This window comes from Phascolarctos cinereus, unplaced genomic scaffold, assembly GCF_003287225.1.
Source record: "Phascolarctos cinereus isolate Bilbo 61053 unplaced genomic scaffold, phaCin_HiC Scaffold_3;HRSCAF=262, whole genome shotgun sequence".
NCBI classification, from domain to species: Eukaryota; Metazoa; Chordata; class Mammalia; order Diprotodontia; family Phascolarctidae; genus Phascolarctos; species Phascolarctos cinereus.
The window spans coordinates 173,620,429-173,634,740 of record NW_027555736.1 but is presented as its reverse complement, the minus strand read 5'-3'; the positions used below and the strand labels follow the sequence as shown (position 1 = coordinate 173,634,740).

Below are 14,312 nucleotides of genomic sequence, written 5' to 3'. Positions count from 1 at the left end.
GAGGGTATCAAGGAGACAGCGGAGACACAGCACAGCAAGGAAGAGAAACAGAAATATTTCTCTCCTAGTAACTCTCTCAGACAGAAATGTTGGCCACTTTGGAGAGGTATTTAGTTATAGAATATCATTGTGATGATCATTAAATCAAAAAAATCCAACCATGATGCAAAGAAGGGAAGTAGAATTAATAGAACTTATCCTAAACTTGCAGACTCCGGGGCAGGTCTGGTCTTCCATAGAATATACCATCTCTGTGAAAGAGAAAGGTAAGTATCTGTATAGCACCTACTACATGCAGGCAATGTGTTAAGCACTTTACAAATATTATTTAATTTAATCTTCACAACAACCTTATGAGAAAGGTGTGGTTATTATCTCCACTTTACAGTTGAGGAAACTGAGAAAAATGGAAGTTAAGTGACTTGAGTAGGGTCACAGAGCTAGTAAGTGTCTGAGGATGGATTTGAACTCAAGTCTTCCTGACTTCAGGCCCAGCTCTCTATCCACTTGTACCATCTAGCTGCCTCAGGTCACTGGGTGACATGGAAAGGCTGAATGGAGTTCTGGGCTCGGTTCTAGATCTGTCACATACTAGCTATTTATAAATCTCTTTCTCTCTCTGGAACTCAAATTTTATTCATCTATAACATGAAGGGGATTCAATGATCTCTACAAGTTACCTTGTAGCTCTAAAATTCTATTTCTGTCCTACATGGGAAAGTGTATTTTCAGAAGCTGGATTACACCTATGAAAAATCCCCCAGGAGAATGAAATAAGACTATCAGCTCTATGGACCAAGATACCCACACTGAGAGATTCAAGTCTCACATGCTCACCATGGTCTCCACTGAAATTTTGTGGGAAGATAACCAAAGAAACAGACTCTGAAAGCATGTGACTTCAGGGAACTCCATGAGGAGGAGATAGGCTTTATTGAAAACAGTAGAGAAGCAATTAATATTTGGGACTGTTATATTCTCCCTCTGACCCAGGTACCCCCAAGCACAACATCTCTGCAAAGTAGAGGGGAAACACGTGGGACAGATCCAGTCCCAACCTCATGTACCCAGTACACAAGGAGCTAAGGACATGTGTTGGGTAACAAGGGGTGCCAGAAGTGGAGGGGAGGTGTGATTTCACAAATTTTGTCAGGTTGGTGACTCAGGGTTCCATCTGCTTCTCTCTCCTCAGACTCTATCCTACTTGGGGGGATCAAGGTGTATTGGCTTCAAGGGTTTCCCTCCACAGGCCACAGTGACTTGCTGCTTAACTTTTGTCCCCTGGTATTTGCATTTGCCTGGCTTGGAACCTCCCGTAAGGCGGCACTTGGTGATTCTCAGAGGATGACTGCTCTTGTGACAGTTGTGCATGTTTGGGTTTGCACATGGCGTACTTGCCTCATGGCAAATATCCTGGATCTTCTGGTAAGATTCATGCACGAAGGTATTGACTGGCTTGCATTTCCCTTTTGTCATGCCCCGTTTCGGCATCATCCGGTTGCAGTATTTTTTCCCAGTTTCGCCTTTATTGTCTGAGTCCACATGCTGCCTCCTAAACTTTTCTTCTTGGGACTCTGCTAAGGAACGTTGGCTAAGCCCCAAGACCAACAGAGCCAGCAGGGACAACAAGAGGAGTGACTTCTCTGGAGTCATTGTGGCTTCAATCAGCAAAGGAAGTCTACTGAGGAAAGGAAGGGAGATCAATGAAGAAAATGCACATTTTGGAAAAATAATCCATCTTAGAGACAGAGGAAGGTTCCTATAAGCCTTTGGGGCTCCCGTTTCATAAGCTTTTTGCTGAGTGTTGTGTATTAAATTCTATGGGTAGATGAGTAATCAATAATTACATTTATTTTTTCAGATAAAATTATAAGTGTATATACAAGTGTAAATTTAATTAAATTATAAATGCATATGCAAGTGTAAATTATAATTTATAATATAACTTATAATGTATATTATATTATATAATATATTATGATTATGTATTATATAATGTAATATAATAATAATGTAATATATAATGTAACATGAAAGTATAAATTTATAATATATCATGCATATTATATTATGTAATATATTACATTACATAATATATAATGTATTACATTATATAATATAATAATAATGTAATATATAATGTAATATAAAAGTGTAAAATTTTGATGTCTGTCAGATGTTGGTCATTTGTATAATCAAACTTTTTTCATTAGCCCTTTAGTAATCATAAAACTTAGTTGCAGGGCCTAATGTGCTTATTAAATAATAGCCCAGCCATTATCTTTGACATAGCTTTTCTGGCTATTAAATTCCTTCATAGTTCATCATAGTCATTCTTTTACTGGGTAGCAAAACCTCTTTTCAAGGCCAGAAAGGATTCTTACTGCCTGAGACATCCCCCCAGTAAGCAGTATGCCTCCATTCCCTCAGTCATTCTGAGTTGCCTGGTTTAGCATTTTCGTACTCCCTTTCTAATATCCACTCCCCTTCAACAAGATGGAGTTTTTTTCAAAGTGTAAGGAAATATGGGTTGGGAGTGGAGTCCCTCAAAATGAGCTGGGGAAACTTCCTACCTCATAGGGGACCTGGTGATGGAATGCATGGAGGTCCTTCAAATACACTTTAAGCCCTGTTAGTAGCTATTAATATTCTATGGTTCAGAGCTAGAAGAGACCTTGGAAATCATTTAGTCTAAACCCCATATTTTACTGGTAAAAACAATAAGTGATTAAGTAACTTTGTTGAGGTCTTATAGCTAGCTAGTAAGTAGAAGAGCCAGGATTTTAATTCAGGTTTTCTTACTCCAAACCCAGGGCTCTTTCCTACATCATTCATTATTTCATAGTTTAGGATCTAATCACATCATATCCTTAGGTACATAGCAACTACTTGACATAGCCTGGTTAACCTGAAGGAAAGGAGATGCCAGCATCTTAAAGGTTATTTCAAAGAACATCAGTCTCCTCCCTCAATGTGATTGCCTTTCTTTTTCTTCCCTTTTCCATAGGTGATTGGCCTTCTTTCCCAAGGTCTCCCAAATATAAGACTCCCTATCACCAGTATACCTTGACTCTAGACCCTCAACAAAGAATACTTCTATGTAATTCCCTTAGGTCCTTATTCACATGTTTGTTTGTTTTTTCCTGGTCTGTCTCCTGAGTACGAAGTAACTCTCTCTGAGCACTGACTGAGTCACTCTACCTATGATCTATTCATTTTACAGATGAGGAAACTGAAATCAAGGGAGAAAAATTTATTTCCTCAAGCGCAATAAAGGTAGAGGCAGAGATGAGATTAGGCCTTCTAAGGACCAACTTCACCATTCTTTCCACTGCACCATTTTATCTCCATCCTTCTCCAAGGAGAAGTGGGAGTTAGGAGCAGTACTGACAACTACCATCAACACTCTCAGAAATTGGCAGGAAAAAAGGAGAAGTTTGTTTGATAGTTTTGCCATTCAAAGAAAGGAACAGGGAAAGCCACAACAAGAGGTAGATATTTTTTCTGAAATGGGTCTAGGAATTTCTCCCACACTAAAAAAAGCCTTATCTACTAAGCCTTTCATTATCCAAAAGAATCCTTTGGAAGAATGTTGTAGTGGGATGTGATCATTTTAAGGAGAACCCCTTTTTTTCCTTTCTCACAAGTTGCTTTGCAAACTTTGTGTCCCACAGGGGCTCTTCTCCAGGTTAAGTTACATATTACTTCTCAAGTTACACTTACTTCTAGGAACCCCACAACCCCACCAGGTTTGGCAACAAACCTTGAGAAAGTCATTTTGCCTCTTATGGTCTCAGTTTCCTCATCTCCAAAATGGAGGTAACAATACTTAGGCATCTCACCACCCAGGGTTGTTAGGAATAAAGTGTCTTGCAAACTCTGAAAGACTATCAAGTATGAGCTATTTTTACTGTCTAATTTAAACTCTTCTTATCCAACCAAAGTAAATGCTTATTGACTTAATCTATGTGCTCTTCTTTTTTTTGAGATGGGGATGGAATTGAACCTATCAGCATCTTTAACATCAAATTGTAGCTTCCTATGGACTTCATATCATATAAATTTTCATATTAACAATAGTGCTATTGTTTAATCTCCAAAGTTAAAATTCTACAAGTTCCAAGTTCAAATAGTAAGGATTGAAATCTCCTGTTCATGTACAACCCAAACTAAATAATCCTAAGTCCTTGTTCTAGCTTCTCCATTAATCAACAACTTACCCAACTTCTTGTGTTCTGTGTCCTGTGTGAGGATGACCAGGTACCAGACTGCTTCTCCCTACCTGTCTCTGGTCCTGAGTTTTTATATTCTAGTGCCTTAAGGGAATAGATGAGTAAGACAACTTGTGAGATAAGTGTGTCATAGCCACTGTAGCAAATGAGACATCCAATGTGGGGAAAAATCCCTTAAGGAACAGGGAAGTTGAATTCAATTTATAATAAGAGAGGCATGTGAAGACATAACCTACCAGTAACCACAGTCATCTCTCTCTATCTTTGAGTCCTTAAGAATAGACATTGAGAATGAATTCATCATAGGGGTCCTGGTCAGAAGCTTATATGGGGCATGCCAGGTATGGTGATGGTTTGGGGATAAATATCTGAGTCTATTAACTCCATATTTATGCTTTACTCTTGCATATAGAATTAGAAAGTCTGACATTTGTCTCAAGAAATTGTTTCAAGTACCCTCATAAAGTTTGTATGGTTGGCTTGGTAGTACAGGAGAGTGTCTGTATTTGATATATAATTAAATAATAGATTGATACATCTCAAAACTCATACTTCATTTTAAACAATAGCAAGGACAAGCTGGGGGGGAAAGACAGCCTTAAGGTACTAACAGTGGTAGTATCAAAGGTCTATAATTGAAATTATAAATGTCTCAAATATTAAGTAATTTTACTATGTTTGAAATTTGTTATGGAGAGAGCTATGTGTCCTATTTCTCCACTTTAATTTTCAATAAAGTAAAAGAAGTAAGCAACTAGAACAATCAAAGAATCCAGGATCCAAAGGCCCATATAATGCTTTAAATATGACAAAAATATTTCTTCTACAATATTCCCAAATGTTCATCTTCACTCTACTTGAGGACCTCCAAAAAAGAGAAACCCATGATCTGTGGAAGCAGCACATTCTGCTTTAAGATAGTTTCAATTATTAGAAAATTTTTCCCTACATCAAACATATCTGTCTTTGCAATGGCCACCAACTGCTCCTGGTTTTACCCTTTCAGACCAAAAAGAACAAATCTAATCCTCCTTTCACATGACAGTCTTTCAAATATTTAATGGTAGTTATCTTGTAACCTCAGCTCCTTCAACTGATTTTCAGAGAATATATTCTCCAGTCCTGCCATTACCCTGATTACCCACTTCTGAACACATAGCAATTTATATGTCTTTCCTAAATGACAACTAAAACAGAACATAGTACTCCAGGAATGTCATTACCAGGACAAAGAATAGTAAAACTCTTGCCTCCCTTTTCTAGATCTTATGTCTCTCTTAATACAACTAATGATAGCATTATATTTGGGGGGCTGCTATTTCACACTGATGACTCATACTGAGCTTGGAGTTCATTAATATATTAAAATATTTTTTCTTTTTTTAATATTTTATGTTTTATTTTGCTTGATTCAGCAAGAATCTGCCTTCCCACCCTTCTCCCTACCCCCACCTCTAGCAATTGAGAATAAAAGAAAAACAAAATCCATTATAAACAAGTATGATCAATCAAAACAAATTTTCACATTGGCCTCCCAAAAAGAGTTTGTCTTATTCTATACTCTGAGCCTTTCACCTCTCTATCAGGAGGTGGCCAACATGTTTCATCATTAGTCTTCAGAAATCATGGTTGGTCATCACACTGATAAGAGTTTCTAATTCTTTCAAAGTGTTTTCCTTTACCATATTATTGTACAAATTGTTCTCCTGGTTCTGTTTACTCTGCATTGGTTCATACAAGTCTTCCCAGGTTTCTTTGAAACCTTTTCCTTTATCATTTCTTATACAACAATAGTATGCTATCAAATTTATGTACCAAGACTTATTCATCCATTCCTTGATTCATGCACACCCTCTCAGATTCCCAATACTTGCCTCCCAAAAAAAAGCTATAAATATTTTTGTACATCCCTAAAGTTTGTTTTGCATAGGACTAATCTCTCCCTTAACTTGCCCTTCTCCTAATTTTCCCTCACCCCTTTCCCTCCTGTTACCCTGTTGAATAAAATGGATTTCTATACCCAACTGTATCTCTCTGTATAGCCTTCCTTTCTTTGATCTGTTCAAATGAGAGTAAGGTTGAAGTGTTGGCTGTTCCCACCCATTTCCTCTTGTTTATAGAGATATCTACTTTGAGCACCCTGATTATGTAAAATAATTTTCCCTAACAATCCTTACCCTTCCCTCCTCCTATTTCCCACAGCATACTCCTCTTCCCCTTCTCTTTCCATTTTTCTCTTAAGATCATCAAGACATAATAGAATCACTCCCAGGCCCTGTCTATTCAGATTCCCTCTGTGACACCCTGATGATGATAGGGTTCAGTGGGGACATATGTATTATATTAGATATTAGATAATCCACATATTAGAATGTAAGTAGTTCATCCTTGTTTAGTTCTTTATCACTGTTTGCTCATGTTTCCCTTTTAATGTTTCTGTTCATTCCTGTGTTTGAACTTTAAAGTTTCTATGCAGCTCCGGTCTTTTCATCAGGAATGCTTGGAAGTTCTCTATTTCATTAAAGGTTCATTCCCTGTCCCCATCCCTCCCCCCACCCCGTGACATTATATTCAGCTCTTTTTTTTTTTGCCTTTTTAGGTGAGGCAACTGGGGCTAAGTGACTTGCCCAGGGTCAGACAGCTAGTAAGTGTTAAGTATCTGAGGCTGGATTTGAACTCAGGTCCTCCTGACTCCAAGGCCAGAACTCTATTCACTGTGCCACCTAGCTGCCCCTATATTCAGCTTTTCTTAAGCCTATGTTGTAGAATACAAGAATATTGTATTCCAAGTTTTCTGCTCCTTTATAGTAGTGACTGCTAACTCATGTGCAGATTCTGACTGTGGCTCCTTGGTATTTTAATTCTTTCCTTCTGGCTGCTTGTAGTATTTTTAATTTAATCTAGAAACTCTGGATTTTAGCTATGATGTTCCTAGGAGTTTTCATTTTGGTATTTTCTTCAGGAGATAACCAGTAGATTCATTCTGTTCCCACTTTGCTCTCTGGTTCTAAGAAAAATGGGTAATTTTCTTCTGAGATTTCTTGAAATATGTTGTACATATTTGTATGATGAAATATGATGGTTTTGTTCATGGCATGACGATCTTTAATTTTTTTCTCCTCAATCTGTTTTCTAAATGAGCTATTTTTGCTGTGAGTTATCTTTCATTGTCTTCCATATTTTCAATCTTTTGACTTTGTTTTAATATTTCTTATTGTCTCATGGAGTCATTGGCTACTATTTGGTCCATTCTAATTTTCATAGAGCTTGTTGCTTGGACAAGGTTTTTAATTTCTTGTGCTAACCTATCAATTCCCTTTCCAATTCTTTTATCTATAACTCTTATTGGAGAAATAGAAAGGTAAGCTCAAAGCTGGAACTTCAAATGTTTTAACTTCATAAGGTTCACTAAAATAATAAAGAAGAAACAAATAATAGCAATCCACTAATCAGAAAAGTAAAACTCAGAAAATATTGAAAGGGAAAAGAACAATGAAAAGGACAAAGTAAAGAAAAACTTCTTAGAGAAGACTGCAGTGAAAGAAAATTTCTTTTTTTTTTGTTTTTTTGTTTGTGAGGCAATCGGGGTTAAGTGACTTGCCCAGGGTCACACAGCTAGTGTCAAGTATCTAAGGCCAGATTTGAACTCAGGTCCTCCTGACTCCAAGGCCAGAGCTTTACCCACTGCGTCATCTAGCTGCCCCCAGTAAAAAAAATTTCTAAAAATAATTTAAAGAGGAAGAGGAGAGGAATAGTTTTGAGCTAATTGCTTAATAGAGTGGAGAAAAAGAAGGAACAAAAGGAGAGAAATAGATTTTTAATTAGTAATTTAAATAAGATTTTTAAAACTTGAGATAGGATAGGCACATTGGAGTGAGGTAAGGGAAAGAGAATCTGTGGTAAGAGACTAAGATCAAAACAGTTCAAACAAAAATAATTGCATGGACAAAGTATTAACTCAGTATAGAAAAGCAACTTTTAAAAAATAATACTAAAGAAACTGAGAAAAACACAGGTCTAATAATTGTAACTTTAAACATGAATATGTATAAAAAAAACAAATAGAACAGAAGAGTAGTGACAATACATAAAACAAAACCCAACTATCTGTTATATACAAAAACAAAAACAAATAAAAACACATCTAAAAAAGTGAAGACCCATACAGAATAAGAATGAGAAGCTGAAATGGCCAAATCAGGTGAAACCAAAAAAGTAGAAGTTGTAATCATTCTATCAGATAAAGTAAAAATAAAAATTCAGTATCAATAGAAATAAACATAAATATTATATTATATTTAAAGGAATCACAGACAATGAGCCAATAGTAATATTAAATGTAGAAGCACCAAATGGCATAGCATCTAAATTAATAAAGGAAAAGCTAAAAGAATTACAAAAAAAGCATATTAATAGATGACTTAAAATTCTACTCTTAGCTGGACAGATCAAACAAAATATAGCCAAAGACTAAAACACAGACATAAACAAATTATTGGAGACTATAGAGCTAAACGATTTATAGCATCTTCTGAAGGGAATATTAAAGGAGATATATATATATATGAGTACATATACACACACACACATTCAACACCATGTTACCTCTTAAAAAAATAGACTATTTGCTAGGACACAGAGAAATTCTAAATAATTGGGGTTTTTTTTCAATACAAAATATACTAAACATATTCTTAATAGGTTATAACTAAATGAAAGTATTAAGTAATATAGTGAACAGGATCAATAGATACAAACAAAAATAAGACTTAATAATTATATTCTGAGTAATGACTGGGTCAAAGAATAAATCATTGAAAGAATTAATAACTACAAAAGAGAATGATAATGATAAACCTGAATACCAAAATTTCTGAGATGAAGCTAAAGCAATCTTCAGAAGACAATTATATTCCTTAGAATGATACAACCAAAATAGGAAGAAAAATAAAGTAAGTATTAATGAACTAAAAATGCCAGTTTTAAAATGAGGAAATCTAAAATAAACACAAAAGGCTAAATCTTAACTATCAGAGGAGAAATAGGTAAATTAAAAAACAAAAAGACTATAGAACTGACCAAACTAAAAGGTGGTTCTTAAAAACAAAAAACAAACAAAAAAAACAGCAAACTTGATAAGCTTCGAGCTAACTGATTTTAAAAGGAGACAGAGAAATCAAATTAACAAAAGAAAATAATGATCAAGGTGAAATCATAACAGAGTAAGTAAAATTATTGGAACCTGCCATACGTAGTGCTATGATAGCAAAATTGAGAACTTGAAAGAATTACCTATAAAAATATATAATATCCATATTATACTATGCCCTCATACAGAGCTTGCATCCAAAAAATCCAAAATTTTTTGGGGGGAAATGCAAATTAGACACAAACCCTGCATCTCCTGTGGAACAAATTTTTTTTCAGTCCAAGTATAAAATTTTGCACTTGCTTAAATTGATACATGAACTCAACGATATGAGTATTCCCTCTCCATCAGGGCTAACTGAATTCCAGCAATGGCTTCCCATCCAATGTCATTCTTGTTCCTTTTCTTCCCAGAGGAGTACCCAGTATGCTACAGATCTACTTTCAGGTTTTTCTACATTTCTTAGGTGCCAATACAGCACTGAAGTTGTCCACCTATTATTTCCCACAATACTAAATGAGCAATCTACCTCCTTTCCTAATTATGTACCTCCTGGTTCATATCCCTGACCTACCACTTTCCAGACACAGGTATACTCCTCTGTGTCTTTATATCCTTGTTCTTCTTTGTTCACCCCTTGAAATTCTTCTATTCTTTCAAAGAAACATATCATTCTAATTATCTAAAGAGTTGTTCTTCCAGCCTCTTTCACTGTCTCCTCTAGGATGGAAACTAAACTGCACTGAAGTGGTAAATGGGTATTATTACTTTGTTCTGGCAGAAACACAAAAGGGAACATGTTTTTAAGGATCACTATTAGATTCGACATGCCCTCCAAATTTACTTAAAGAATATTTTACCGTATTTTGCCTACTTTGGGGGTAGTTCCCTTCAGTAACCTCTCCTTTCACTAACTCCTTTGTTTTCTAACCCCCCTGACACCTAGAAGGGACAGTTTTCACTTTTTCTTTATGTCCATAGCATTTAGTATGTGCCAGTGCTTGTCACATACTAATCACCTAATTAATGTTTGCAGATTAATTATTGATTAACACTTGTGGATTACTAGTGAAGCAAATTATTCACTATACATGAGCTTAGAAATATGAATATAATGAGTTTCATTAACCTTGTTTCACCCAGTTGCTGATCTCTAGGTACTTCTGTTTCTCTGTAAACTAGGCTCTCAGGTGAGGTGGAGGATTAAGAAAAAAAAATATTTTAGCAAGTAGAAGCATACAAGACAGGAGAAAAGACACAATCTGGGTATTCCCCTTACTGCTGCTCTCCTGAACCTTCCTCTACTTCTCTGGATATTAATGTAACAGTAGTATAAAGAGATTAATTGATACAATGACCTGTTATACTGGGAACTATGGGGACCATTCCATGGAGCATGCATAGATAGGGACAGGCATGGAAGGGGGAGGCATCCCATATGGTCTGACTCAGCACTAAGAAATTTTAGTTTTTATGATTCAGCGACCAATTATTGGTCCCCATAGACTTGTGGTTTGGGATAAAATAGCAATCCTAGTTGATCCCATGGACCCAGAAAGACATGTGATAGCATTAGGTCATCCAACAACTCAGCACTGGATTCTCCAAAGAATGGAATGTGTTAGCCATGCAGGAGGAAGGTACCATTAAAAAAAAAATCCAAAGACAACGTTGCTTCTGAAAGAGATAGACAAAGGGGAAATTCCAAGTACCCAAAGACACAGGCAACCAAGAATTATTGGCTGTTGGCTTCACTGGAAAGTGAATCATCACAGGCAAGTTGCACAAGATCCAACCTGAAAAACCACCAGCAAAGTCTGAACCCAGAGACCTTGTAGAACAAAGAACAGGAGCTGTCCAATTTCTGGCAGCTGGGGGAAAGGTGAGATTGTTTCTCATCCTATCACAAAAGAGAACAGTTCTGAACTCCACTGCAAAGCCAACCCAGACTCCCGCAGATTAAAAGCAGAAACTGAGATTATCCACTATGAAGAACAGATTGAGTGACGGATTTTAAGCATATGAAGAGATTCATAAATGGGCTTCCTGCATCTGAGAGCTCCACTTGTTGGATTGGAAAGTAGGGATACGAAGGATTTAATTTTCTTCCTCCTCATCATACAGGAACGGTCAATTTCATTGGGGAGTAGAGGAATGAGAAGCCCAGGATGGGGCATACTCTGGAATCAATCAGGATGTGGCAAATGAATCAAGAAAGCTAAGGAAGATCGAGGCCATTTACTTTGTCACCAGGTCCACCTGTAAACTTCCTGTAATTTTATCCTTTCCTTTGCTATTTTAAATCCCTTTCTATTCACCCTCCTCTTACTCCACAATCCACAACAACAAGGGTCCATAATTTCATGAATATAGGGAACCCTTGGTGTGACAGCTACAGTGGTTTATGACTTAAGACATTAAATCCTAGGGATTTACCTGAGGCACATAAAAGTTAAATTATTTAGCCAGGGTCAAGGGTCAGGAAAGTCATAAAATCAGACAAATTTGAAGTTTTTTTCCTGTCTCCAAGGCCAGCATTCTATTTTTCTATACCACATGTTTATCCTCAATGATTAATAGTGGCAAAAAGTCCTTGGTAAGCCCAAAATATTTTCCCCAGAAGGGAGTCAAAAAATTGTGCTCCCTTCTGAAGAACTAGATAAAAGGACCTTGGGAATGAAAGTGGAAGGAGGGACACAGAACTCACGGTGACAGAGGTGAAAGGTGGAGAACATGACTCCACAGCATTAAGTGCCTAATAGCAGACCCCACCTCTTTAGTATGACAAGGAGTTAATTCTTCCTCTCCACTGACAAAGGGAAAAAGGAATTAAAGCAGGGAGAATTCCACTCAAGCATCAAGAAAAGTTTTGTGAACCAAGGGTGTGATATAATATTTTGTTAGTTAGAATGGTTATCAATCTTACTCTTTGAGGAATATATGTTCCCCCCACCCTCACTCTACCTCCTGGGTATAGGCTGAGGTCATGAGGTATGGGTTTGGTATGATCTTCCCTGCACCCAGTAGAACCAAATTGACCTCTGACAAGCCAAATCATCCCAAGATTTTTGTGATAAGTAGCCTACTGGGAGAGGAAGGTGTTTATCTAATTGTTCTCTCTTTTTCCTGGGAAGGCAAGTTCCACAAAGGGGTCCATTTCCTACATAGCCATATCTCAAGTTATCACCTCATACCCAGACTATTGCAATAGCCTGATGGTTGGTCTCCTTGCCACAAGTCTGCCCACTTTAGTCCATCTTCCATTCAGCCACCAAAGAGACCTTCCTAAAGTGCAGGTCCACCTATGTCACCTGCCCTACTCAATAAACTCCAATAGCTCCCTATCACTCCTGGACCAAATATAAAATCCTCTGTTCAGTCTTAAAAGCCTTTCATAACTTCCCCCTCCCCACCTTCTCAGTCTTCTTACACCTTACACCTCCCACCACATACTCTTCAATCCAGTGACACCTCTTTGATGTTCCAGGTACAAAACACTTAACCTCCCAACTCCTGCCATTTTCATTGTCCCCCACATCTAGAAGGCATCTTCCATGCCTCCTCATCTGCACCTTTTGACTTCCCTAGGCCCCTTCAAGACCCAGCTAAAATCCCAATTTTTACAGGAAGCTATTTCCCAACCTTCTTAATTCTAGTGCCTTCCCACTGTGGATTATTTCAAATTTATCATTTATGTAGCTTATTTGTACATAGCTGTTTGTATGTTTCCATGTAACTGTGAGCTGCTAGGGGGCTAGGATTGTCTTTTACCTTTCTTTGTATTTGTATTCCCAGCACATAGCTAGACACAATGTCCTTTGCACCTGGTAGACACTTAATAAATGCTTAATGAATGATTGAATGGAATGTTAAGCTATGTCTGAAGAGAGCAGCAGAGACATCCTCCCTCATTGCCCACAGGTTCATCATAAGCAGCTCAGCCCACATACCTGATGGCTCACCATCTATAACACTGCTCATAGTGATGTAATAGAAAGAGCACTGTCTTCGGAATTAGGAAATCTGAGTACATGATCACTGGGAATTTACCTTTCTGAGTCTTCTCATCTGCATCTGAGTATGATAACATTTACAATTCAATTCAACAACTATTTATTTCTGTCTGCCTCACAGAAAATGGCTTTATAAATCTGAAAACGATATGCAAGTAAGAATTGTTTTCTGTCTTTAGGGCCAATAAAGCAATATGCACAATGAGCACAATCATATATAGGAAAAGTGGGGAATCCAGTTCACTGCAATGACCAGTCTTGACTTCAAAGTAATGAAGATGAAACGAGTCTGGTAGGTTTGTTGGCTATGTTTTTTTAAATGATATACGTGTTGGTTGCGTTTCCTTAACTCACTTCTTTGTTACAAGGGAGGGTTCTATTGATAGGCACAAGAGATCACTGGGCAGTGATATCAGTTCTTTAATGCACATATGTTTGCTGAATGAATAAATATCTGCTGTGGGTTGTTGCCCATCATCAAGCTGTTAATGGTATATCTTTCCTTGTAATGTTTCTCTTTTCGCCTCCCACTCCCCCCTATTCCTAATACAACATTTTGGCTCCTCCCACCTACAACAATGGTTCTAATCTCCTCTGTTCACCCTATCTTACCAACAAATTACTTTGCAAAGATAAAGGATAGGGAGCATGACTCCAGTACATAGGATAGTGGGAGATGTCTTTGCCTAAAAATTCATTAAAATAATGAAACCACCCAAACCCTGTCAGCCTGTACTATATCAATAATGCACTATAGTTCAATAAATATTCAATGAGTGCCTACCATTGGAGACAGGTGTCACAGTGAAGAAACCATTGGGCCTAGAGCCAGGGAGACATAACTTCAAATCCCACCTCAGATACTTACTAGCTCTGTGACTCTGGACAAGTCACTTAACCACTCTTTACCTCAGTTTC

The 14,312-nt window shown here is 37.2% G+C and overlaps 1 protein-coding gene across 1 annotated transcript; it reads right to left on the bottom strand.

Moving 5' to 3' along the window:
• Positions 1-900: 900 nt before the first annotated feature.
• LOC144456196 (ribonuclease pancreatic beta-type-like) lies at positions 901-13,294 on the bottom strand. Its single transcript, XM_078150630.1, has 3 exons — positions 13,153-13,294; positions 4,221-4,316; positions 901-1,681 (listed from the first exon to the last, which is right to left on the bottom strand). Exon 3 carries the CDS (start codon positions 1,651-1,653, stop codon positions 1,201-1,203), a length of 453 nt encoding a protein of 150 aa, XP_078006756.1. The 5' UTR covers positions 1,654-1,681; positions 4,221-4,316; positions 13,153-13,294; the 3' UTR covers positions 901-1,200.
• Between the last annotated feature and the right edge of the window lie 1,018 nt (positions 13,295-14,312).